Source organism: Haliaeetus albicilla, chromosome 14 (assembly GCF_947461875.1).
Source record: "Haliaeetus albicilla chromosome 14, bHalAlb1.1, whole genome shotgun sequence".
Classification (NCBI taxonomy): Eukaryota; Metazoa; Chordata; class Aves; order Accipitriformes; family Accipitridae; genus Haliaeetus; species Haliaeetus albicilla.
The window spans coordinates 16,031,155-16,058,941 of record NC_091496.1 but is presented as its reverse complement, the minus strand read 5'-3'; the positions used below and the strand labels follow the sequence as shown (position 1 = coordinate 16,058,941).

General features: G+C 40.1%; 1 protein-coding gene across 3 annotated transcripts; it reads right to left on the bottom strand.

Annotated features, from left to right (window-relative positions):
* Positions 1-740: 740 nt before the first annotated feature.
* Positions 741-27,452, bottom strand: SLC26A4 (solute carrier family 26 member 4). Of its 3 annotated transcripts, XM_069801847.1 has the most exons (20): positions 27,233-27,451; positions 26,666-26,805; positions 24,369-24,479; positions 22,604-22,794; positions 21,952-22,116; positions 19,232-19,384; positions 19,038-19,120; positions 17,933-18,080; positions 15,394-15,507; positions 14,527-14,604; positions 14,228-14,323; positions 12,659-12,765; positions 11,236-11,305; positions 10,815-10,907; positions 10,611-10,706; positions 8,557-8,787; positions 7,023-7,077; positions 6,549-6,694; positions 5,291-5,374; positions 741-3,648 (listed from the first exon to the last, which is right to left on the bottom strand). In XM_069801847.1, the coding sequence occupies exons 1-20, from the start codon at positions 27,385-27,387 to the stop codon at positions 3,625-3,627; spliced, it is 2,340 nt and encodes a 779-aa protein (XP_069657948.1). In that variant the 5' UTR covers positions 27,388-27,451; the 3' UTR covers positions 741-3,624. The 3 variants fall into 3 exon arrangements, with proteins under 3 accessions (XP_069657948.1, XP_069657947.1, XP_069657949.1); XM_069801846.1 differs by lacking the exon at positions 741-3,648 and having other exon boundaries at positions 3,655-5,374; positions 27,233-27,452; XM_069801848.1 differs by lacking the exons at positions 741-3,648; positions 24,369-24,479; positions 26,666-26,805; positions 27,233-27,451 and adding an exon at positions 23,873-24,355 and having other exon boundaries at positions 3,655-5,374.
* Between the last annotated feature and the right edge of the window lie 335 nt (positions 27,453-27,787).

The following is a 27,787-nucleotide window of genomic DNA, read 5'->3' as shown; positions in this document are numbered from 1 at the left end:
AGCCCTGCCTGCGGGCGTGCTGGGAGGGTGGCTTGTGAGGTGCGGGCTTCCGAGAAGTTGGGCGAATCCGGATCCACGTTGGGCTCCCTCGGCCGCTGACGGTCAGCCTTCCGTTTCACCGTGGAAACGGCTGGTTCCTGGCAGTCGGGGCTGTGGCGGTGCCCATGACTTGATGGAACAGTGAGCCTCCGGTGCTCCTCCCTAAGGCTTCACAGCAGTAGAGCTCACTGCCTCAAGAGACTACTTTGTGTCGTTTCCATGAACTCAGCATTTTGTAAATCCTATGTAATGCAGTGGGATGCTCTCTTTATAGAGCGCTTCTACAGCACTGAAGAAAGAAAAGAAATAAAAATACGATTAAATCGTAGGTTATAGGGTAGAAAGCGGCCTCGAGCAGCCCCTCCACAATCCTCAGCTCAGGTAGGGGCAGCTCTATGCCACACGCTTCAGGTTAGGGACTGTCTCGCTAAAAGCCTCCAGGATTGGGATCTTGGGTCCCTACAACGTCTCTCATTATCTTTACTGCCTTAACGTTTAAAAGCTGCCGTTTAAGCCTAGTGTTTCTTGCCTTATCCCCGAAAGGCAGACAGAACAGGTTTTCCCTTTTGTCTTTGTTGTTCCTCAGAAGGCAGACCCATGGGACACATGATGCTGATGCCTGCATAATATGCTTTATTTCCCCATAATAAGAATTCACAAAGAGAAGAGTTTAAAAAAAAGCAAACATGGATGCCATGGAGCATGTTCTTGGTATGCACAACTTTATTTTCTAGTTAATAGATACAATTACTTTTAAAATGGAGCTTTTTAAAAGGGTAAAAAACTTAAAATACATCTCCAAATTGAATACCTGACATGCAAAGACAGAACAGTAATATTCAAAATGCATACAAAAATACAATTTCTTCATTCTACTGGAAAAAGATAAGCACATCTAGTTGCATTACTTACAGATGCTTGAATTAGTACAAAATTGTATAGAATTTTAGCTTCATTGCAAAATCCATTATTTTGGTATCCTTCATTTTGATGGATACATAGGGAGTAAATTAAGAAGCACATACCGCCTTACCCACTGAGAAAGGTATTTAAATGCCTTCTGCGTGTTACCTCTTGCCATTGTGTGTAACTCTAGGCTTTGTGTGAAATGCTGTTTTTCAGGAAAAACTGAATATTTTGTGCCAGTTAAATTAAGAACAAATACAACCATGCCTTGAAGAAATATGCAGGCCAAGAATAAGTGCACTGCGTCGTATTTTATCACAATTAATTCCAGCTGAAATGTCATATTTAGAAAGGAAACTGGAAGACTGTTGACTGTTTTTCTAAATACCTGTATGGACAAGAGCTGGAGAAGGTTCAAAAAATAACTAAGCCCACATTTCTTTTGAGTGAGAATCTATATTCAAACTTCACAGTGCAGATGTTGTCTTGAGGAAAAAAAAAATTGCATTGCTATCATTTTTTATACCATCTTTTCTGCGGTATGAGTTTATGCATAAAAATTAGCTGAAAGCTCACTTACCAGTCCCACGTAGAATATTTTACTTTTACTTTTTACATAAAATGTACATTCACTTTAGAAAAGCAATAGAGCTTCTGAGAAATGTTACTGGCCTTGTGCGCTGGCAACAGTGCCTTTCATTCGGGTTGATATAAGTTGGGGCCATGGCTTGATAGGAAAGTTTTGACAGTAATGTGGGCAGAAGTGCCAACCTCCTGCATTAGGCTGGTGAATGGAAGGGGAGAGAATGAGGACGGGTAGTGATAAAAGCGTGACTTGTCAAATCACAGCCTGAGCCTAAGCATTAGTGTAAATAGAAATTAATACTTAGGTGTGAGGAGGTGCAGATCAGTCTGATTTGCCGCTTAAACACACACGTAATTCTCAGCTTGTGGAGATGCCAATCTGACATACAAATGGCATATGTCTTTGTAAATACAGACCTGCTTTTTTGCTGGCTTGGACTGGAACATCAATATCATCTAGGTTCAAGCCCGTATTGCATTTGAAATGGGAAACTTCACTGACTGTCATGAGGACTGAAGTTTTTGCCTTAATTAAAGATGTCGGTCTGGTGCTGTTACCTATTGTGTAAGATACTGTCCAACTGACTGAAGGTTACAGGATTTTTTTCACTGATTTTGATGGAGTTCACTCAGGTCCCTAGGATGGAATAATTTATTTAGTGCTTAACTTTTCACCTGAGATTTTTCTGCTAACATTACTTGCAGTAAAAATCTCTGTGCAGTGTGATATAGGAAAATTTCTCTGATGTAATCAAATAAGGAGACTTAAATACATGAACATACTGAAGCTAATTAGCCCACATTGTGAAACTTAAAGGGACTTTATGCTTGGACATTTGTTACACTTTTGTTATTAACTGTTCCCTCACCATGCAGGGGTTTTTTCCATTTAAAAAGTTAATGTAGTGCTAAAAAATTTAAGGTAGCAGTCTGTTTTCCATCAAAACACATTTCTTCTTCATGAAAAGTAAGAACATTGATTTCCTGTATATCTATTTTATATAGTCCTAAAGTAAAGATTAAAGTTTTGCAAGTCAAATCCTTTATCTTTTGTAAATTATTGCACTTGTGCGTTATGGGCTGTCAAATGTAAAAGAACAGCAGAAGTTTGATGTAGAATATTAAAAGAAGAGTTATGCTATGTAAAAATATAACTATTCATTAAGCTAAATAAACTCCTATCTTCCATTTAAAAAAAAACAAACCTCTATACTAGGTCACATTCTTACTTGCACTCAGTAGCAGCCTGTTCTACAGATTCCATTAAGTACTTGGGGACTAAGGTTTTCATGAATCTAATTTATGTCATGTTCTGCCTGTTGATGAAAGATATGTAACCTAGTCAAAATAATCTTCTGTGTATACTTCATTTTAGGGACGATCACTAATAGTAGTGTATGATTTGCCACAATGGGATTAATACAGAACTGATGAACCCATACCCAAGGGTCTTTTCTATTGAAACTTGTCCTATTTAAAGTTTTATAGTAGTTCAGTGCCATTTGCTGTTCATGTGACTGTTTCACCTGTCACCCATTTCAGTTATCTAACAACCTGGAGCAATTTAAGGAATTGCTTGGAAAAAATGATCACAATACATTTTTCAAGATAAGTCAGCACGTATGCTCACCCTAATGGTCTAGAATTGCAAAGCCTTGGCTGGCTAGAACTCCTGCACTCTCGCTAGGCATTGTACAAATACAGAACTAACGGCTTGCCATCCAAACATTTTGGTCTCTTTGACTTTTCTGGGCAGACCACAAAGCAGCTTCTCATCCTGTACGCACTGATAAAACAGTGTAATGCACCTTCTGCCTGACTAGTCCCAAAACTGAGCACATCTTTTGTAACAGTCTTCTGATTTTTTTAATCAATGTATCATGCCGGAAAGTGCTCGCTGAATCAAGGTCCAGAGTATTTCCAGGATAACGTTAGCTAAAATTTGGAGGTTTCTAGCGATCTGTATCATTCAGACAAATAATCAGGGTTTTCTTCAAGTGCAAAGATTAGTTTCATTGCAGAAAATGCTTATATAGTACCGGTGCATAAATATTGCTGTGAGTTCACAGGTAAGACAGTACCAGCAGTCCATCTTCATGAAGCAAGTCTGCGCATAGCCTAGTGAAATGGTTTTAAAAAGGTGGAGAGAAACAGGCCATGGTTAGTTCTGAGTACACACCGCTTGGAAAAATAAAATGTTTGTGTATGTGTTAACTAAAAACTACCAAGTTCAACCTGGTATCAGTGAAAGTACAGAGAAAGTAACTGTTCTGAGGTAGCGTCCCTCTGACTTGTGTCTGCATCGGACAATTCAGTTGGGAAGCTGCAGGTCTGAAGGTTACTAGCTCTCACCTTCAAAATATGCCAATAAGGGTGGAGGACAGAAACCTCTCAGAACACTCTTTGACCTTGGATTGGTAGTTCTGTGTCTGGCTTCTTTTCTTATTTAATGACAATCATACAAATATTTAAGCAATCCTGTGAATAGAAATCAGAATTCAAGTCTTTTTGGCCTGCCATTTCCAAATGCTTCTGTTACAGTCATGGTGTCTTTCTAGTTTTTTCAATCCTTCATCTCCTTCTGTGCTGTGACTTAACAGAGGATTAGGAATTGCTTCTCCCCATATCAGTGATAAAGAGTAATGTTTGGGTCTCTTGCAATATTCATACCAACCAAAAAAAGGAGGGGGTGAATCAGGAGTACCAAGTATCACAATCTACTTACCAAGCCCTGATGAAGTTTGAGAGGCTTTTGCTTAGGGTCTCAGTTTCTGCTCTCACCAATCTGCCTTCCAAGCTGACCTTACCTTTTCCTACAGGACTTCATGCTATGGTAGAAACTACAATGCAGAGTGATGCTGAGAACCTCCACCCAGCCACAACCTCCCCTTATCAACTTCCCTCCAGGGACCTCTACATCCCACATGTGCAGCAACCTTGCTGCAGGATTTTGCTAGAGCATGACAGAGAGGAGGGTCACAGCATTCCTGTGGCTGAAGCAGAGAGACCAAGCACAGGCCACTGCCCCATTTTAGACAGGGAATTAAGAACAGAGTTCTGACTAGTACCACAGTAGGAGGGACACATAATAATCATGCCTTTACCTACATGGAGTGTTGTAATACTTCCAAGGTATTGATGCATCACTAGTTTAATTCATCTCAGGCAATAAAAGGGCATTTAGCCAAATCTTCTATTTTCTGAATAAGTGACCTGCGTGCTGCACTGTTTTTTCAGCAGTAAGTGCTACTTTCTTTTCTGGCAGTATTTTCTAAATACAAAATATCATGGTATTGCTTTAATGGACTTGTGTTGTTGCGTGTTAGTTATGTTCAGTACACTGCTTTGCTGCAGCTTCCTGTAAAATGTTTACATTGTGCAAAAAGATGCCTGCTGTGTTAAAAGGAGGAATGAAGGGCGAAAGTTGACGGTAATTTTGGACTTGGGTGCTTCAAGCCCTACCACGTCTTCTTTTAGGCACCTGACTTTTGCCTGTGTAAGGCAAAAGTAGTCCTAAAGTGACAGAGGTCAGGAGACGCTTGTGCACATACAATCTACTACATCTCAAAAAGACCTTGCCTTCTTCCACTAAGCACTGACATCCAGGTGCCCAAGAAGGGTATTTATTTATGGAGAAGGAAACTGTTGAGGGCTCAGATCAGCCACCATACTCTCACAGCATGACTCAATGCTACAGGCAAAGGAATAAAGCCAGCAGTGTTCCATAAGTAATAGACACAATCAGTTCCAAAGTGCGTACCTCTTCCTGAACATCAAGTTCATCATCAGGACGGCTTGTTTCTGTGAATTCTATGGGTTCTTTAGACTCCTGCATGAGTGAAATCTTGGTAGAAAGAAATTAAGAAATGTGATGAGTTACACGTTGTCTGTATCATTGAAATTGATTTATTATTCTGAATTACCTTAATATAACTTCCACAACTCACAGGAATCTGTTGTTCACTGTTCCTTGACAAAGCTGTTGCTTTAGTTCAGCTGAGAGAAACTTACATGTTGGAAAGCTTTTGGTCCTGCCTCTCTTTGTATGACTAGTTATGGCTTTGTAAAAACAATAAAAGCAGATTCGATTTCTAAACTGCTGTACGGCTTTGTCAAAATGTTAATCTCTACTATAAGACAGGACAAAACTTCTAGATCCTGGGTAGTAAGCAAAAATTATATAAAAAAAAAAAAGGGGCTCCATCCTAGTTATTTAACAGCAATATTAATTACTCTTTATTTATAATACTATAATAGCAATTGCTAGGGAAGGAGTTGTGGTGAAAATATAAGGCCATTTTTCTAATGTGGGTCCACATCTTTAAACACTACAGAGTATTCTGGTTATCTCAAAAAACGCAGAATACAACTAGGAAATGCACAGAGAAGGGCAGTAGGAATGAACACTAGCATGGAACAGCTTCCACGTGCACTCACACCAAGTAGAATGGGACTCTTCAGCTTTCATCAGAGGTATATGAAATTATTAACAGTGTTGGGAAAGGGAGCAAGGAATGATTATTCATTGCAGCTAAAATCCAGAAATCCAACAGGATTAAATATTTGTCATATAACACATTTAAAATTACAGAACCCATGGCCACAAGATAGTGTCAAGCTAAAAAGTGTGAAGGGGTTCCAAAAGGAGTATGACAGCTGCATCAAAGAGAACTCCTTCTGCGACAATTAAATATAATGGTCCACATGCAACCTCCAGCTAAGGAAGTTCTTAAGCTGCCAGTGGTCAGAAACTAGAAAATGTGTCTTAGGATGAAGTGTTCTCCATATATCCTGTTTCTCGTGTTCTTTTCACTAACAAGACTCTGGGGTCGACAGACCCTTCCTTTGATCTAGCAAGATATTTAGGTACTACAGAAGCTGTCCAATTTACTAGACTCTCCCTTAATTTGTACTACAGCTCTATGTCTAGTTTTCAAACGTGCCATGCTGTAATGGAAATTGCAAGAATGAACGCTAGATGGTAGAAGGAAGGGAAATGTACTACTGGATATCCTTACCTTCTCGAAGATGGGATCCTGGTTGTCACTGTATGTCATTTGATTCCTTATGTAGAGCACAGCATCATGGACAGTCAAGAAGAATATGTCTTTTCTGACTATATCATCAAAGAAGGCACTCCGTTCCAGTTGAGATATAAGGTTGTCTGAATAAAAGAAAGTCGTAACAGGTTAATACAATTTGAAGTAATTTAAGAAATAAGTGTCAAAATACATGGTTACAACTATCAGAAATCAAACGTACAGCCAAATCAAGTCAATCAACCATAGCTTTGTCTTGACTTTTACTTTCCATATTTCCTTTAAACCCCACTCCTTGTGTCCCACTGCAGCCCACCATGTTTATCAGTGTGATAATTTACATTTTTATTAGAACAAATGCTCCCACAGACACATCTAGAGATCCCTTCTCATCCCTTCCCATATTCATTTTACTCTTTGCATGAGTGGTAGTAGAAATATTTGGATGTTTACCTTGATATGAAGCAAAGTATACTCTCACATCAATTCTCTCAAACTCTCTAATTATCTAAAAAAATAAAAGTTTGTAACAAGGACATAAATAAATAAAGCCTGTAAGGAGAAAATACATATATTTCTATATGTGTAATGTATAGGCACACACACACAATTAATTTGTTTCTGAGTGTTTTCATTCCAAATTGTATATTTTGTTTATTCATCATAAATAAGGAACTGCTATACTCTGCTATACGTAAAGATCCAGTAGTTAAGTACCTGGCTGCCGAAGTGGCCTATCTTCAGCTATGTAAGTGGAACTATCAATTTTACGCATATATAGATTGCTGCCTATTAAGGTTCTCATTCTGATCTCATAATATGAATAATCATGTATTTTCAAGTGAGAACCACGTGGGCCTGAGCAAACTTTATTTCTCCCCATGTACGTGTGATATGATACAATCTTTCACTGGCACATGCAAATTTTTTTACACAGACTTTTTCCCTCATGCAGTGCACCAGAAGGACCTGTTCTTGGATGAAAAAGCTGCATATGGGAAGAATCATGTCTGTGGACCCCCTAGCTCTTTTGTGTCAGAAGCTGGAACTGAACTGAAACTAGGCAGAAGGCTGAAGCAAGGCACACAGCATTCTTGTACTTCAGTTAGTTAAAAGGTGGGAGACTGGATTCTACCCCTGGCTCCCTGGTGGCAGGCAAGTCTCTTAGTATTTTCAAAGGTGATTGCTAATTCCATCCCGTTCTGTTCATTGATAAACTAGAGTCTGGGTAATCTAAGATGTGGTTTATAGAGAGGCTAAGCAGTACCAACTGCAAAATGAACTTAGTGAAAGCAGCAATCTGAACATACAAAGTATCATAAAAGACTAAAGACTGCACAATCTGGTCCTCCACACTTGTAACAGGGCACCAAAAAATAATGGAAATACTTGGCCTTTATCTCTTCACCTCATTTCCCTCTCCCTAAACTAGGAATATTATCTTAGCACATAGTGTGATGTTTGAAGATGAATTAATGAATGTTGATGAAGCGCAGTGATATTAGCCACAGAAAACCCTATAAAGAAATTAATCATTCTTCCTTCTGTCATAATTTAAATAATATGGAATGAATAAATAAATTTTGTTGCTAAAGACTGAAGTGATGGTAAGATGAAATTTTTACTACCTCTGTGTTGAGTGAGCATCATCCTGTGCCCAGATTAAAGCAGGAGGCATGTGGAAAGAAAATCTATAACTAAAATATTTCATAACATATGCATACAAGGGGACCACATTTTGCAGTTCTAATTTTAGAGTACTTGACTGTGCAACCTTCATATTGTTCTTTTAATGCATTTTTTAATTTTTTTTTTCCACATAAAGTATGCACACCCCAATATTCTACCTCTTGCTATGTAAGTTTTAAAGGTACTTTTCAGGAACAGACTTTTAAAACTTCAGAAATTAACTTCAGCTAACAGCTCTCAATTTAGGTACTACTGACTAGTTTCATTTTCATGGAGCGCCAGAAAAAAATGCTCTTACCGTTTTTATTGATCTCACAGCTACAATATCCAAGAAGGTTACTGCTCCAAAATCAAGAATGAGACTGTGGATGGGCACCTTGGGGATGTTTACTTTGACTGGGAGTTCTGAATTCCAGTCCACCTGGATCTCTACTTCTTTGGTGGGAACTTGAAGATCTTCGTTGTCTTCAGGGTCCTCATCAGTCTCAAAAGCTTCATTATTAATACCAGGCTCACTGATGATGCCATTCTAATGTGCAGATAATATATGGAAGATAGCATTTAATCATGGAGAAAGTTTTGGAGTTACAGAAAATACTTCCCTGTGATAACTTCTGTTTCAGGAATGAACAAGACCGACACTTGTGACCGTAGCCCCTGCTCCCGGCCCCTGGTAATGTGGTTAGCATAACTAATGCCAATTTATAAGGCATGCAGCCATTCTCTGTGACCGAGCAGGTCACGTATTCATTCCCTTTCCCCTCACTCTCAGGCCTTGAAGGTCCTGTGAACTAAGTAGATAAATGAAACAGATTTCTTCATCCCCTCCCTACCAGCCTCAAGATTCCAGTGTGCCAGGCTGATTACTCCCTTGCCAGCCTTTAAGGTCCCAGGCATCCAGCCAACCAGGTGTTGTTGATGACCCCATCACAGAACAGGGAAGCATAACAGTGCACAGAGCACCGTCCATAAAATTAAGCAGTTACAAGTCCTAAGTGGGGAATTTGGACCAGAACTGCTGCTGGACAGTGAGACCTGTGACCCGCCAGTGGCCAGGGATGCCTCCACTGTCATCTGCTTCCTCTGAGGACTGGGTGAGTGAGTTGTCTTCTTTTATATGATTTTTGAGTCTAGATTATGATTGTTATATTGATACATCAAACTGTGTATTAAGATCTGACCCAATCTGCAGAGGGTCCAGGTGATTAAAAACCATAAGTTAAGTTAGGGTCTAGGTGATTAGAAACTTTAAGTTAAATGGTATTATAAATTCTGTATTACGCTACTTATAAATTGTACTACATTGATTCTGTTTGTAGAAATCCCATGCCGTTCTAATCATAAATTCTGTGCTATACTAATCATAAAATCATGTTAAGAAAAATAAAGCTTTAATTGTAACTACAATTTAATGTCATCATCATTCTGCCAAGGATCCCTAAAAGAACCTGTCTGTCCCCTTAGAGTTGGGTCACAATACTGCATCCCAGAATTTAAAGAAAAACAAGATAGAGCACATAATTGCCGCCTCCTCTGTGCAGTGTATCAGCTTTCCTCTTTTTTTCTTTGTTAAAAGAGCATCTTCCTGCAAAAAGGCCACTATCTGGAAAATTAAATACCTCAGAGCTACTCCCTCCCTCAATAGCTTTATTTCTAGGAGATATTTAAGACTGATATTTTCAGCTTTGAATTAGATTTACTATATATGATAACACGGTAAAATGACTAGGTCAAAAGCTGGAATGTCACATAACTGAGCATTTAAGTGCATCGTAAATTATAATATATACAGGAAATACTGCATCCTGCACTGAGAGCAATGGCAACAGGAAACCCATTTCTACCTTCCAGCTCTAGAGATTTAATAGGTTGCCTATACCTGTCCAGTCCTGTAAGCATTTAATTATTGAAGTGTACATTCCATACTCAGAGGAACGTATGTTGCTTTCTTTAAAGAGGATGTGGAAGGCTATGTCTACCAGCCAACTGACACAGCTCACCTCTGCATAGGAAGCTGGATGATAGGAACATGTACACATGAAAGAGCCAGCACTTTTACTGCACAGAGACAATCTGAGGTGGTGAGGGGTAAAGGTAAGATCAGGGAATCTCTTGCTTCCACTCCTGTTAACACTATGTCTGCACAGCTGTCTGTATCTGTGGGGTCTTTGGCAATAGGTGTACTGCTCTGCTAAGTCTCCTGCAGGTCCCAGACTTCCTACCATAGTAATAAATCACACTTTTCCATCTTGATTTTGAAGATGAGTATAGAGGAACTCATAATTAAGGCTAAAGTAGTAAGTTCTAACAGTAATCCTTTGAGAAAGAATAGAAAGAAATAGAATGCTTTACCTTAGTAGCTTTTAACTTCCCCTTCTTGATTAGCTTTTGTATCTTCCTCAGTGCTTTGAGTCTCTTATTATATACCTTGACTGCATCAAATCCCACCTACAGAAAAAGGATCAAAATTAAATTATATAAATTTACCTAGATATAATTCTGAGGAAAACTCAAAAGACAGTTAAGAAGCATCCAAAACTATCACATATCACTTACTGTGGATTTGAGGCTGCTTTTCAGTCCATCGATGTTAGCATAAAAAATTGGACTTGAAAACTTGAGAATCTTCACACCTTCTGGTTCTATAACCTGTTGCCAAAGAATAGAAGGTTAAGCGGCAACAACCATATTTTGGCTAATAAGAAGCAGTTTAACTGTTTCAACAGTTCAACTACGTATCTAATTCACAGAAAATGGCGTATCTTTGCTGATAATTGAGGTGATTCAGTTTTTAGAAGCTTACAGCCCCAGCATGCGATATGGACCAACCATCTGGATCAAGATGAAGAATTTAATGCTGAAAGTTGTTATCTTCGAGCACTCCACTTCCAAATTCAAATTGTCCACAATTTACAAGGCACAACTTTGTCTTACACTGGCTTGTAGACTGAAGGGAAACAACTCAGAAATTACTTACATTTTTGTAGTCCTTGACTTTCTTGTAGATGTCTGTGCCAGGAATGTTTCCAAAGCCACCCCATGAAGGACTAACAGAAGCAAAAAGAAAATTCAGTGAAGGTAAAAATCATACTTAGGCATTCACAGAATTGAAGGGATTGCTGCATATAAACTGTCATAGACTCTTGTAGTCTGCTCCCTTCTGCCAAACTAATAGCCTCATTGCAAGTGTGTTGTTTGTGTCTTTTTCTGATTTGTAGTGAATGGTCCTTTTTAAAGACAAGGTACTTTGGTCTCAGCCTACTTGCCGCACCATTTTTATGTAGAGCTGAATGAATAACTTGTTCCATTTGTTTCCCAAACCAGAAAAATGTTTTAAAGGCAGATTAGTTTGGTTTGAATGAAAAAAAATTTTTTTGACTCTGAAAAAATTAGATCACTTTTTTTGTTTCAAATCAACTGAAACAATACATTTACATTCTTTTCAGATTATGTAAAACTTTTTGTCCAACCCTTTTAATTTTTATTTCAGTCAATAACAAAACCAATATATTTTGCAGTTTCCAGATATATTTTGAACAGTTGAAACAAATTGTTTTGAAGTTTGTAAAGCCTCACCTTCCTTTTGTATTTTGATTTCACATACCTGAGTTGAATTTGGGATTGTTTTCTGAGGCTCTAAAAATTCCATTTTTCATAATTTACTATTCTGTAATAAATTTTGCAAGGCTTTATTTTTATGCATTTGCTGACAGTGGAACTATCCTTTGGTATTGCTAGTAACCATACTCTCTGTACTCCAGGCTGAAGGAAAGGAGTTATGTTGTATTTTCAGAGAAAAGATCAATGAAAAGTAACAAGATGGCCAAATAAGATTCTGCAAAGCCACCTTTTCTCACCTTTCCACTACCATATGTTCTTGAACAGCAATAAATCAGCCACAAGCACAAAATTTTGTCTTACTCTCATGGTTTCTCTTCCTCTCCTTGCACAGGCATACACTCAGTCTTGTATAAGCAATAAGTGAAAAGGTTATTGGCATGTGCAACATACTGTTGTAGTATTACATGTTAACAGTTACTATAAGGATCAATTAATTACAGAAGCCATTCATACATCTTTTTATATTTGATCTGAAATGTTCCTCTCCCTTTCCAGACCTCAGCTATGTGGGTGCATAAATAACATACGGCTAAGTACCACCAGATTACCCAATATGATACAGAATAAATACGGATAAAATAACGCAGCTTCTCTTTTATCAGTGTAATTAAATGATAGCACACAAACAGTGTTTTGTTCTAAAGAATAGATTTTTTCCATTTCAAAATTTTTGTAAACCCAAGCAGATTTTCTGCCACAATTCATCTTGCTTTTCAGCATATTTTCTTCTTTTTTCATGGTATAATACTAACAATTATTTGTGATTCTGTGTTACTTACAACTGAACTCTCAGCACAACTGTCAGCAATCCAAACAAAAGGCCAGCAAGTAATCCCAAATCAAGTCCCAGAATGATGGATGCTACACACGTAAAAACCCAGATCATCTGGAGAGGAAATAACAAATGTAAAGTCTCTTAATTATAACATGTAACTCCTGGTCATGCTAAGGAATCACTAGACCAGACAATATGAATAGCAGAAGAATTTAACTTTGGAGATGATCATAGCACACTAGTAATTAGCTGACTTCCATACAAAAGTCTTCCTCTTCCTCCAGGATGCTTCTATCAACCACTATCTTATTAGGCATAGTTAGCTTTTTAGGAAATAATTTTTTTTAACATAACAACATTTTTCAAGGATCCAGTTACTTTGGTGAAATTGAAGGACATGCAGTTAACCATTGCTTTTTCTTCTTTCTGATGGTGGCAGTCTTTATTAATCTTTCTTTAGAATTTGGAAAGAATTTATTTTCCCAAGATGTAAAATACTGTAAGATGCCCCACCTGCAGACATATAGAGAGGGAAGGGGGCTCCTCAGTGATATCTAAGAACCAGAACTGTTGCAGAGAGGTATTTCATATTAGCAGGCTGATGGCACTCTCTAAAGTCTCCACTGAATACTCAGGCAGAACAGTTGAAGTGGGGTCCTCAGTTCCTCCCTACGTCACTGCCCAGGCAGAACACCCAGTGGACCCAATCTTTCAAAAAGCTGAGTGCCTGCACTTCTCACTGAAGCCAGTGGGATCTTTTACCTATAAAGAGAACTAGTAAACAATTGACTAAAAAATTTCAGATCTACCTAAGGCAGGTACTGCCCAATGACACACACTGTAAAATCTAAGCATAGTAAGGACTGCATGGAGAAAATACTTTCCATACAATCTTCTCCTGCCCCAATAGCCACACTGAAGATCTATTCCACAGAGAAAAAAGGGGGAGGTGTGAGCAAGTACCCTGAGATATGGTTATAGTGGTTTGCAAGAAAAGCCTGCTCACATATCCCTTAGCATGCTAAATGTATCCACATTCTAGCTTGGATTAGTCTTGCTACAACAAGAAAACATATTTTTCTGAGGACTACCTGAGATTATCCAGGCAAATGGGATGCTAATGTGGTAACAACATAAATATATGTACATGAATTAAGAAAAGGTTGGCTTTTCTGACCCATTTAAACTGTACAAAAGATAAAAGCAGAATGGTAAGGGTGGCAACAGGCCATCTTTATTCTGATTTTCAAGCCATCTCAACACAAGATTGCTGTAAACTATGGTAATTGCTATGAAGGAGTCATCACTGCACAGGAATACCCTGATTGGCACCCTTACTGTGGGGTATAGGGAATAAAGAAGATAAGCAGAATACCATGTAAAACTCTAAACCAGGGAATTTTTAACTGGCCTCATGGCACGTGCATTTTGAGGACGCACATTAAAGTTTTCTGATGTTAACCCTACAAAATTCTGTTTATATGATAATTAAGAGAAACCTGGATGGCATTAAAAGGCAAAAAGAAAACCAGCCAAAAACATTCAGGAGAAAAGAAAAAATTCAGTTACTTACAGCATCCACTTTATTCTGTCTCCACAGACGGGGAACATCAAACACTTGCATGAACATCCCTTTCAAGTTAGCTACGACTACAGCTGCCAACACAGACTATGAAGAAAAATGATGGAAAAGTGTTATTCAGAAGCCAAGATGCATACTAAGATAGCACTCAACATTATACACTATAAACCAGAGCCTCATCTGGTATCAGTCACCATAGTTTAAACAGAGCTATTAATTCGGCCCATCAAAGTTGAGCATTTGGATCTGATTGGTGCTGGTGGCTGTGCTGCAGAGGACAAGTACGGTACCTTTTGTAAGGGCTCTAGCAATTTCCCCAGGGCAACAATGGAAATCAAAACAATCCCAGCTGAGATTATACCAGCAACCTGCGAAGAACAGAGTGTTTATAGGAAATGAAGTTATTAAGACTCTATCTTATGTTTCTAGGATTACAAAGAAAAATGTACAAGTAGTTGCACATTACATTTCTTTAGGAACAAGAAGACCTGCCAAAATGCCATTGTGTTTAGGCATACATGGGCAATCATTATACGCTTCAGCTAACACAGAGGGAATTCAATTAAGCAGGTAGTGTAAACAACTGCACGCAAGGTAGTAGCTCTTGGAGGGGTTACGTTCCATGGAGAGATGAAAGGAGCAGAGTCTGTGTATCAGCCGGAAAAGGGGCTGCTGGATAACCTGTAGTTATCCACTGCTAAAAAATGCAAAGCCGTAGTACTGTAAAACAGAGTAGCTTACTCAACATGAGAAAGATGGCACATGGTCAGATGAATGGCAAATAGCAGGGCTGCTCAGGCCAGCACATGGGAGCTTAAATGTCAAATAGACAGCTGCAAGACAATTTCCTCCCTCATCCTGAATTCCTACTGTGACAAACTCAGTCCCTTAACTGAGAATGAAATTCTGGTGAATTAGGTTTGAAGGATTTCTGGCCCCTAACGTAACTCATGCTATGTAAAACTTGATTGCCCTCTTCTGGCAGAGCTATAAAAATTATTCACTACCAAAGCACAAGCTGCTAGCTAAGATACCTGTGGCTTTCCACATGCCAGCAACACAATCCTTTTAGGGCTATTTTCATCCCATTGTGAAAGCTGTGCTCTATACAAGATTAAATTTACCTGTGCACAGTACTAGTAAGAAGAGATCATTACCTGAGTCTTTCCACCAGTACTTTCTTGGACTGCAGTCCGTGAAAGAGCAGTAGTTGCAACAAAACAAGAAAAGGCACCTGAAAAAATGTTGCTGAACCCAAAGGCAATAAATTCCTGAAAGATAATTAGATGATGCTGTAAATACAGATGCCTGAAGACAATTTTGCAATGGAGAATGACAATAGCTTCTACAGTAGTTTATAAAGTAGGTAGCACAATAATATTGAGAAAATGGATTAATAACAGCTGTTAAATGTTTACACAAATTCCTCTTGTGCCAGTGTAACTACCTGTGTTTGGAAACCAATACAATGAAGTTGGCATACTCTCCCTAATTGTACATACTCATCTTAGTGTAAAGACATTTAAAGCTTATTTCCATCAATGTTATCAAACCTAACACTTCTAACAATTATACTGGTATAATTGCATCAGGAAATGGGACTAGTATAATTTTAACCCCCAAGTATCATCAGCTAAACAAATATTTTTAATCAGTACAACAGTCTCTGTTTAGACAAGCCTTAATTAATGCAAAGCATTGTATTATTAGTAGAACTAATCAGGAACTTTGCAATAAAACAGTTTCACTGAAAACTTCTAGTTTGTTGAGCCAGAAGTTTCTCACTCTGAACATCCCAATGAACTCATGCTGAGTCCCAGGCAGCGTTCTCATAGATTTGCCCCAGGGTCACAGATGCTGGCGCCTACTGATGCTGGTTGTTCTGCTCAAGTGACAAGGACCCTGGAGCTTTATGTCCTGGGATCTGGGCCATTCCTCTGCTGGGAAATGAAGCATTTGGGAGCTGCCTGCAACCCCATATAATTGACAGAAACATTGTTTTCACCAAGCTGACAGAGACACAAGAACTTTTCACTCACTGCAAATTTTTAAAAATATAATTTGAGATTTGATTTTGACTCTCTCCCTTCTTTTCTCCAAAATGAAATTTCCTGTAAGCTTTTCTTTAAGCTCCAGCTACAAGGACAGGATTTTAAAGTCAGGTTCTTTAACACAACAGACCTAGATGATTCATGCCTATTCCTGTGTAACAGCTGTACTCCACAAGAAAATGTTGGAAGTATGGTTCCTACTGTTCTTAGGTCTTAATAATCTATGAATATATGAAGACAAAATAAACACTGGCAGATAATAGTATGGACCCATCCTTCAAAATTATTTTACTACCTGCTTTTATGATGTTATTTTAACTTCTCCAGTTCAAGTAAAAAATGTGTCCATCATTCATGGCTGTATTGAACCTTTGCTATGTGTAAAATTCATAGCATAGTATTGAAAGGAAGGCACTTTGCTTTTACAGACAGTAATTCTATTACTACAATATTTAATTAGTATCTTTGAAGCACATCAGTGCTGGCAGAATAGCATATTCAACAAAGGAACAGCATAAACAGCACTTCCAGGAATATGTATTATTCATTCAGATTTATTAAACTGAAAGTCAATGCATTTTAGGCAACTTTAAATCAAAGTGTTACCAGATATGAACTCTGTGTATTGTAAAGTGACTGGCATGTTCAGAAATATAATTTTGTTACATACTGCAAAACAGTGTTTCCAAAATCAAACTTTATGTAATCCATTAGTAATAAAATATCTTAAAATAGCTTATCTATTTATTGTAGTGAGTGCATTTTCTCATATGTTCAAAGGATAAAATTCAAAATTAGCATAGATGCAGGACAAGGAAGCTTTCTGACATTCTTCTCCCACGCCCATGGGCAAGCCACATAACCCCCCGTGAAGACACTGAACAACTGCAGGAATTCTTTAAGAGCTTGTCAATGCATACATAGCTCATGTAACATTCTAGCTATGTGCCTTTAGAAACCAATGGTTAAAACAATTCAGCCATTTGGTGCAGACAGTTATTCAAGTATATTCATATGCTGGTGGGCATTTACTTTTGTGAAGCTGCAGGACTTAGCTATACAGTTCCAAGTATATTTATATTGATGTAACTGCTGTTGTGCTGAGAAGTACAACAATTTATTCTGTAGGAATAAAATCATGCCTTAACTGAAATCCTGCATGTAGACTAAGCCTAAATAAAGCTGTCCAGAACAGCTTCTTAGCTTGACATTGCCTCCCCTCACGCCCCACGCCCCCCCAGCAACTCACCTCAAAATATGCCTTACAAATAGAAATGGAAAGCAGGTTGCTAAAGCTGGCCATGTCAACTTGACATCACCAGAAAATTCCCCTATACAGTGCTTAGCTTTAATTATCTTTCCAGAGCTACTGCAGTCACTAAAGCAATACAGAAGGAATTAATTAGTATGAAAAACCCACACTGAAGATAGAGCATATCTGGCTCATCTCTATGTAGTAAAATTGTCAGGTAATATATGGCCACTTCAGCTATTTCTTTTCAAAGCTGAAAGAATTTCTCCTGTCAGACTTCAACTTTAGTCTGAAAAATGTATGTGAATGACATTTCTTTCATTTGGCTACATAAGTCAACATGAAACAGAACTTAAATTCACTATGTTTATAAACTATTTTGGTTATACATACCTGGTTTCCATCAATAGCATAATCATACTTGGTTGCATATACTTTCCCCACAGATACAGCAATAGCATAAGCAACAATAGCAATGGAAAAGGAGGCTGCTATCATCTGGGAAAACAGGCTGACATCTGGAGGTTCAGGAGGCAAAAATCTAGCATTTAGAAAATATATTAGTGTTATCAACTTTGATCAAATTCTGTTCTTACTAGAATTGTCAAGGAGTTTGAGGTGGAGGCATACAGGTTGCTCATAATGTGAAGTGTAATGTTTCAAGTTAATAAAAAGGTGGAAACAGGCCATTGACATACAGAACATGCTTATCTAGCTCACCATAGCCCAAATCCTGATGCTATTAGTCAGCAACAAAGCTCCCATTGTTCTCAGCATGACTGAGATTTGGCCTTATGATAGCAAAGTGAAAAAGTACATTTTTTGAAGCATTGAATAAAGGATGTATTGAATAGTATAATGAATTACATAAATATGTTAATGACACTTCATACTATTGTTAACATACTTCTTCAGAAGATCTCAAAAACATTTTATCCCCTACTGTGTTTCCACAAATTTTAATTAATCAAGCCCTGAATACCAAATGGAATGTGAAGGTTACTACTGTGAAGTGCTCTGAATCTTTCAAGTGAAAGTCTCTACCAGTGTAATCCTCAACATCCTTGCTTCTATGACTATGGAAGTGACAAGACTGATTGGGATAACAGTTGTGGCATGAATATGAACCACAGTGGGATAAGTCAGGTCTACAGAACTTAAATCTATACAGAATTTCATTATTAAAAATCCTTTAATTTTTTTTTTTTTTACATTTTCCATATTCATATATTCACTTCAAGAGCATGAAGCAATTAATTCTCAGATGAACTTCATGAATCAGGTAGATGTTCCTAAGCCCATTTTATGGATGAAGGAAAGCTAGGCATCATATTTAGATGGCATAATTGACAGAGCCAGAAGTAAACTTCAGAAGTCTCCAGCTCTGAGTTCTAAACTCAGGTTACAGCTCTCAATATCTTTTATGTCTTTTCTCTTACCACTGTCATTTTTAGCCAATTAAAAAAATACCTATTTCCCAGAAAACAAAAGCACTCACCCTCTTGGAATGCTCTTAACAATGCCTGCATTGTATTTTTTTTCCAAGTCAGCAGCATATGAAATGCCAGTGGCTACTATTGTCTGTAATAAAATAAAACAGCAGTTTTAATACTTAAAAAGAGTTCTTGTCTTCCTGTAGCTAGTACCATCTATTTTATCTGTTATCCATTTTTATTATGCTCCTTTGCTTACCACAATAACTTCTATTGGTATAGGTACAGGTATCTTGTGTTTGAACCGATCGTTTATTTCTTTAACTACCATGCAGACAAAAATGGTGAGGAGTCCAGCAGTAAGATCTGCAATGTTGGTGGTACCAATTTTTTCAAATGTTTCAATAAGAGTCTGAAAAATAAAAATGACAACATAAAACATGCCCGTGTCCACTTGAAGAATGTGAAAATACTCATGAGAAGATCCAGATGCACAGGGTTTTGCAGGAGGCAGAGTTACTTGCTTGCTGAGGCCTGGAGGAGCCCGAGGATACTGTACTGTCAGCGTGCTACAGAATCAGTGAATGGATTTAATGGTGAATTTAACTGAAAAAGCATAACTCCAAGAATTGACACACAGGGGGCTTCCGCTTCCCGAATTTTAGGAAATTAACACTAAGTAAGAAGTGCTAAACCCCTACCTGTGTTCTACCTCTACCTGTTCTTGGAGCAAGGAAGGAAGATCTATAGCTTCCTCACTTTGAATAGTAAGGGAGATCCTAATTTTTCTATTCAAAAGACAGCTAGCAGACCCACGGGCAAAACTGTGGTTCACTACGTGCCTAGTACATATGGTCTGTGGATTACGTGTTTCCTATCTCCACTGTCGACATCCATAGAATGCATATGAACATGTGGGTCCTGCCAGGCTGTGGAGAATCCTACACTTGAGAAAAGCATTCACTAAACCTCACCTTATGGTACATTAACCCTCCCAGCACAGTTCAGTCCCAGGCTGGAGGACTCTCACAACGGGGCTGCAATAGGCAGGTCCCTTCTCTACCCTTGCTATGCCCTTGCTTGGTCCTATTGTTTGTTGCAAACAAGTGTACAGAGAAAACACGAAGGGCTGATTACAGAAAAGCTACAAATACTCCTCCATCCTCCTCCTGAGCATCAGGGCAATACTCACTTGCCCGCTGTCTCCAAGAAAATTTAATTATTCCATGCATAGTGAAGCAGCTTTAACAGAATGATCTGGTAGAAAAGAGGTTAGAAACAGACTTCTTGCATCCTGGTAAGCTTCCCAGATATTGAGCTGTCAGTTTAAAGGCAAGGGGAGGGTTGCAGCAGCAGTACCACTACTACCATTCTGAAAAGACTCTGGTTTTGAAATAAAACATCTGAGTGCTTAATCAGCTATGTTTTCTAAGCTAAAGAAGAAGCCTTCCTGAAACACTGAATCAGATGCCTTTCTTCAGGTGACTGAAGCCATTTCTTGCCTGTTGTACCGCTTACCATGGACCCCATTCTTACTGACCATCTCTCGCACTGCCCCACTTCACAGGGCAACAGTAACTTCCTAACTTCAGGTTGTGAATTCTGCTAATGTTGGATGCTTAGTGTTGCAGTTTTTTAAACACCACTTCTGAAGCAAGTCCAAATTTGCTGAAGCTGACGCAGCAAGTCACTGGTTGAGCAGACCAGAAATCACAATTTCTTCGCTCTACACACATCTGCGAACACATTGACTTGGCATACCTGTAAGAACACAGAAGCTTTGAGCTTTAACTTAAAAAGCATTCCACTCGGACTTGCAGGAGCTGGAAGAACCATGTAATTCCTTTTCAGAAATACTTTCTACTAAATGTACTACCCTTCAATAAACATAAAAAATTTAGATAGAAAACCTGCTGGATTAATGAGTCCATCACCCTGCCAGGTATGCTCTAAGGTCTATTAGATAGTACTTTTTCTCATCTAATTTTGCTTGTTCTGAGGGAAAGAGTTTTCATTAGTTCTGAAAAGTCCCAGAACATAATACCTTTTTTTTTTTTCCAAATAGTCCATCAGATTTTTTTTTTTCTAAATTCTACCTTGCTGATTGTAGTTATATTCATCCTATTATTGCTAATCTAGATGTCTAATGTGTTTTTGCTAGTCTGGTTGCCTGAACTGGCATGTAAGATCTGTAAATACATTTTTTTGTCTAAACCAGCCTCTTTTAGAAATCTGTTATTCTGATGTGAAGTGCTATGGAAGATCTTAAATACTATAAACCTGAATAGCTTCATGCTGAAGTCAGTGACAAAACTCTCAACAATTTTCCTGGGGAAGGAGACTATTCCGTAATATGAGATCTCTAGGAATTCAGTATTTCTGTAATCCGGCCAAGACATTTCTCCATTTGATCGTTTTCTCTAAGACCAACAAATGGAGTTGTGACAGCAACATTTAGCCTCACATTAGCTAAGCAGTAGGTACCTGGCTGCAGGGTGGGAATCTACACCCTTCTTTGGGTATTCACAAGTATGGCTACAGTGTGGAATGGAGAATGATGCCCTTTACCAGAATGACCTGCTGGTTTAAGAGTAAAGAGGGATGTGACAGCGTTAAGAAATGATGAAACATCCTTCACAATAAGCCAGAAAGCAAGGGGTGGGACAGAAAGTAACAACCTAGAGAAGAACTGTTTTGCTGGAAAACTACATTTAAACTTTATGTAAAAAACTGCTCTGCTGAAAGACTTCAAGATGGCAATTAGACTTTCTGTCTAGGGAACCCTGAAAGCAGCTACTTAAGAGCCCCACAGCTATAAATTAACAGCTGCAGATCTTCATTTGAGTGGGAACTAAATTAATGCCCTATACTTAGCAACATACATCTATGAACCATTCCTGTATGAAATGGAAGCAGAAGATAAACAATTATATAAAAATTCTGGCATAGACCCAAAACAGATTAGAAGGGCATACTTACATATATTATGGAAAGGACACCATTATAGTTTTTAGTTGAAACATTTAGGACTATTTTCAATTGTGACACAAGCACTTGAAAAGCAGCTGCAGTTGTGAATCCCCCAACTAGTGGATCTGCAAGGTACCTCACAATGAAACCAATCTGAAGGACTCCAAATATTACCTGGAAAAATCATGAAGAAGAATAATAGCTTGCTAAACAACAGAAAGGTACACTTTTATTTGGTGATTTCTTATGCTTTTTTCTTTTCTCTTTGTTTATACAGAGTCTTAGGACCATCTTCCCCCATTGCAGCCTAGTGTAGCTTAATATCATGCCATCCAAGGAAATAAAGGAGACCTGAAAAAACATGTGAAAGGATGCTCCAGGATATGCACCATTAGCACTTAGTTTCATGCAGGTCTCTTGGTCTGCAATCACAGGGCTAGTCTTCTGTTGTCTGTGCTCCCAGTCACGCTGCCACAGACTCTGCCCAGGATAAGAGGGATAATCCCCCAAAAGCTCTTCAGAGTTTGAGATTACTTTCCTTCATTTTTGTGTTTTACTACAGGAAAATGTCTTACTGCCCTAGGATTTATTTCCATGCCGTATGTTTTCCCATTAAAATTAAAGCAACATCAACCTTGTGTCTTCAAGCCAACTATTTTACCTGTAAAATTCCAACCAGAAATGTGAGGGTACTAGCAATCAGCACTCTCTGCGCATCTCTGGATTCAGTGTCTATCAGTGTCCCAGTACCATTAGTCCCTGTAGCATTACCACCATCTATGAGAAAATTATCATCAGGGGCCATGCTCAATACAACAGATCCCACCATCAAACTGACTACAGGGAATGGACCTGTAATGACAAACAGAAACACTGAAGTTTAATATAGATCAAAAAGAAGCATTTATCAGACTAGACAAGCAAACTCTGAATCAGAAAATCAATTTAATATTTTAACTGAGGTACACTAGTATTATTAGGGGGCCAGGAGCCACAGGCACTGCAAACATGACACAAAGATAGAACTCCTTCCTTAAATAACTTACGTTCTACACACAGGTGCAGTTTCATGCTTTGCTTAAGCCAATTCAGAGCTGTACCAAGGCCAAAAGGGGCAACATGTTCCAACCATCTTCATTGTATCAGCACCACAACCAGACAAAACAGAGCACTGATTCAGCTGAAAGCAACTTTTTTTTTTTTTTTTTTTTTGGTCATGGTTAGTTTGCAGCTGATCCAGATTGCCACTTAGCTGCATGGTTAGGAATCTCAATACCACGGTGGTGGCAGGAACATGCACCAAGGGGTAGGACCACATCTTTGGGCAGTAGTGTGGTATTACATTGGCTAAAGATGACTGAAACTATACTTTGGGCAAGATACAGAGAAAGTAAGTGATCATTGTGTCAGCAACACACAATCTAAAAGTAATCGCATTTGTTGCAGTTATTTACTAAAATTGTTGCAGAAAAGGAAAACGTCATGAAATATCTTGAAGGATAAGTTAATTTTACAGATACCTTAGAGGACACCTCATGAGTAAGAGTATTGGAGAAAGCATAAAAAGGAGCATTTGATAATGTAGAAAGTAGGAATGGCAACATAAGCAGAGGTGACAACTCAGACCTGGATAGCAATGTGAGCTGATAGGTAGGAGAAGAAGAGGCTAACAAAGTGGGGAGAACATACAGAAGTATTTGATGCAGCAGAGAAGAAAGCTGATGAAAAAGCGTAATATTATGCCAAAGTTTTGGGAGGGGAAAACAGTCTAGTCTCAGTAGATATGAACAAGGAAAGACAGTATTTGGTTTGAATGGAGAAAAAGAAACTTCAGTGATCAAGCTGTAACATGAATTTTAAATATGAGAACTGACAGGAAATAAACCCCATATTTTAAAGAAAGTATTCAGAAAGAATCAACAAGGTTTACCCATAGCCTTGATGTGAGGACCTAGAGCGAGGCTGGAGTGCACACACAGGTTCTGGGTCTCAGCGACAGGCAAGAAGATGATATTGTCCACAGTGATCAAAAAAAGGATGCAGCAAGGAAGGCTTGTAGAGAAGACTAAAAGAGCTCCGTTTTAGCCATCTTGAGCTTTAGGTGATAGACAAAATGTCTGTTCATAATGCCTACTGAGGCCTTGATCTTGTAATTTCTTGCATAGAGTGTAGCCAAAGACAAGATTTAAAGTTCAGCATAAATGCAAGCAAAAAGCACGCATGGGCACAACTGAAGTTAGCTATTATGCACAATTGCCTGTACAGAAAATAAGTAAGCCTTCAGTCCCTCAGACCCACCAATATTAATATTCAGCACAACCAGTTTGGTTCAGAAAGTAGTTATCTTGTATGAAATATGAATGTTCACAGTGAGGATTAACATTTTGTAATAGGTAATTCACTGTAATTTGAACACATGCAGTTACCAACTGAGATGTGCCTTGAAGTTCCCAGGAAAAAGTATGTCAGGATGGGAAAAAAGGCAGAATAGAGACCATATCCAACAGGAACTGCAACCAGCAAAGCATATGCCAAACCTGAAATGATAGATCATCAAAACATCAGATTTAAAATCTCTCAGCAAACTAATATCTTGTCTAGAACAGACTTTCAGAAAGATTTACTCCTTTTGTCCAGATACAATTTAGAACGTGTTTTGTCTGTAAATCAGTTGCAGGCACATATGTAAGTATCAATGACTGTAAATGATTGTATATCCCACACTGGTAGCTGGATGAGTAAGTACTGAAAGATGTTCCTATATTTGTACAGGCAGCACAAAAAAGGCTCAGATGTGAAGTGGGGGAACACTGTTGCAAGAGTGAATGGTCTGCTCCTTGAAAGAAAAGAATGATATGTGAAGTGTTCTAGTTACAGACAGAAATTTCAAGCACAGACTCTGAATTATTGCACTACAAATATGCTTCAGTATGTTCAGCCCTTCTGAAAATCAGGCCACTTTTTTTTCCAGTATCAGCTTAAAAACTTAAAAACCAAAAGTAAATCACACAAATTTCAGTTTTGACCCTTATCATCGTCTTCCTTTATATACCTGTTCAAGCTGTCAAATCCAACAAACAATGAAAAAAAAAAGTTGCCTTCAGTATCATATCCCGGTTAGGTCCCACTGCAGGGTGTAGTATTCTCCTTCAAAGATACCGCAAAAACCTATCAGAGCTCAAAACGAAGTCCTGGTCATACTACTGTGACTGGTGGGAGGACTGCAAGCAACACACACAGTTGCTGGGAGTTAGGGACTGCAGGGACTTGAAGATGCCAGAAGCCTCTTTTCTGGCAAACATTTTGGCCAATTTTCCCTGTATTACATGATTTAGAATTTCAGAATTATTATAGTTTTTTTAAATTACAGCTAGATTTAGATTTGCACTAATTTGGGGTTTTTTAATTTTTTTTTTTTAATACCTAGGTGGGAGACCAAACAGTGTATTTCAGAAATCAGTTCTACAAGTGGAATCTAATTGTGAGAAAATCAGCCCCACTGTGAAAAAATACATGAGGTGGTTACAGTAAGAGCATAATAGCTGTAATAAGTCATATGAAAGGCCCACCTAGCGCAGTTCATTTTAAAAGGCAGGGGAGTCCTGCAACTGTGGCACCACCTTCGGCAGAGATCTTCCAGCTCTGACACAGACTCTCTGCGGGGCTGTGGACAAGTCACTTCATTATTTCTTAGGTCACCCTCTGCCTGGGGCAGAAGTCTGTAACGTTTTTTTGCTGCCAGTCTGTGCCTTCCTAGCACACTCCAAGGGAACAGGCAGTAGTAGGGAATACTTGCGGCTAACTGGGAATGTGTAAACTGTTTTCTTTGTTCCCAATGTGAGTCTTTGCCCCCTTGTGCAAGCACTTAATTTCCACTGAAGGAAAATGTGGGCTTGACACAGCCAGCTTAACCTCCCCCAGTTCTGAAAAATTGTGAAAATAGTGTAAGAATATTATTGAGATGAAAGAAATGAATGTGCTGGATCGTGTCAGGGTTACAGCTAGTCTTGTCTTTGAAAGTGGACCTTATCAGCTGCCTCGGGCAGAATGGTTCTGCCCTTTAAGTCTCCCTTAACTAGCCTATTTTAATTAATTTCTGCTTATTTCTACCACACTTCTATTTCTTCATCTGCTGAATGCCTTCCTAGTAAAAGGAATAAGGAAATAAGGAAAATTTGATATTTCAAGCCACATACTGTAAATATCCATCAAGTTTATAAATTCTGTTAATGTGAATATGTTGCCACTTCCTTGAGAGTTGTTTTCTGCAGATATCGGAGCAACCTTACGGGCCGAATTCTAAAGGTGAGTAGATATCAGGGTTGCATGATTTTGGGGCAATAACTAGATTTTTGTAGGCAGCTGCAGGAGAGCTATAGGCTCAGATAACCAAGAAAGAGAAATAAGACCACATGGCCTATCTGATTTATCACAATGTACTTAAAATTTTAAACATAAAAACGAATACTCCTTGAGTAAAAGTCTTGGGAAAAAAGCTAAGCACATCTTGACAGCACGTCAAAGGAAGTTAAATCTCCTAGCCAAGCAGAGAAAAAAGGAATAAATCGAAGCCATCAATTATTTATCGCAAAATAATACCTAATATCTAGTATTCAGTAACAAGTCTCAGATTTGTAATTCCATCTGCAAAACACCCCTGTGTTCGGCCGGCTCCCTCACAGGACCGCCCCCCAGCACGGAGGGCCGACGTGCCCGGCTTTACCTTGCAGGGTGGCGACGAGGCCGGTGCTGACCCCCGAGATGACATCGCTGATCAGCCACTCTTTCACCCGGTAGTTGGGCAGCCACTCCAGGATGGGCAGAAAGGACCTGGCAATCTGAAAGGCCCTTTTTCTCGAACACCTGCAAAAAACCCAAGCGATGAACGCACCCCGCGGGGCTGCAACCGGGAAGCCCCCAGCAACCCCCAGCCGCCAGAGAGCCGGGGCGACGCACGTTTCGAGGCAGGGGCTGCCGCGGCCGTGCCTTCCAGCCAGGGATGGGGCACGAACCGGGTCCGCAGCGCTGCCTCCCGCAGCAAGCAGCCCGCGGGCGGCTGCCTCGCCTCCACGCGCTTTGGCAGGCAGGGAAGCGAAGAGCGGTCCGTCGAGAGACCCGCGTTGGTCGGGCCCCTTCACCCCTCGGCGGGCCGGAGTTCGCCGGCACGGCGCGTCCCCCGGCACGGCGCGTCCCCGCGGCGGCGCCCGGCTCTCCTCAGCGCTCCCCCGCGGGCCCGCCGCGCCCCGCTCCCTGCGCCCTGACGGGGCGCCCCCCGGGCGCCGCCACCCACCTGCAGGCCGCCTGCGCCCGCTCGCGGAGCGTGGGCGGCAGCGGCGGTCGCCGCTCGTTCTCCTCCTGGAAGCCCGCCTCGCTGTAGATGGGCCGCGCCACCACGTAGTGGCTGAGCTCCGCCAGCGGCTCCTCAGCCCGCTCGCCCGCTGCCATGGCCCCGCCTGAGGCGGAGGGCCCGCGCCGGCACCCCCTGGCGGCCCGCCGCCCGCGCCGCCGGCTCCCCCGGCCGCCCGCCGCCCCTCAGCCCGGGGCGCGGCTCGGCCCCGCGGCGCAGAGCTGTCCGCGTCCTGAAGCGGCGGGGCTCCCGCCGCCGCCGCCGCCGCCGCCGCCGCCGCCGCCGTCCCGCCCGCCGCCGGCTCTACCTGCGCCCGCGCCCGCTCTCCGGCCTGGGACACGGCGAGCCGGCCCCGCCGCAGCGGCATTTATACGGCCGGCCGCGGCCGGGCGCTTTATTTACGAGGAAACAGAGGGAGCCGGCTCCGGGCTAGCCCGGGCGACGCCTGCGTCCGCCCTCCCCCCGCCGGCCCCGGTGGCCCCCCTCGCAACAGCCCTG

What these genes read in the sequence shown, in the direction of transcription:
- SLC26A4 (XM_069801846.1), bottom strand. Translation starts at nt 27,387, where the DNA reads ATGGCAGCGGGCGAGCGGGCTGAGGAGCCGCTGGCGGAGCTCAGCCAC. An exon ending in TGCTAGAGCCCTTACAAAAG is followed by an intron (nt 14,324 to 14,526) that starts GTACCGTACTTG and finishes TTTTCTTCATAG; the next exon opens with TCTGTGTTGGCAGCTGTAGT. An exon ending in AGGATCCCATCTTCGAGAAG is followed by an intron (nt 5,375 to 6,548) that starts GTAAGGATATCC and finishes CTTTCTACCAAG; the next exon opens with ATTTCACTCATGCAGGAGTC.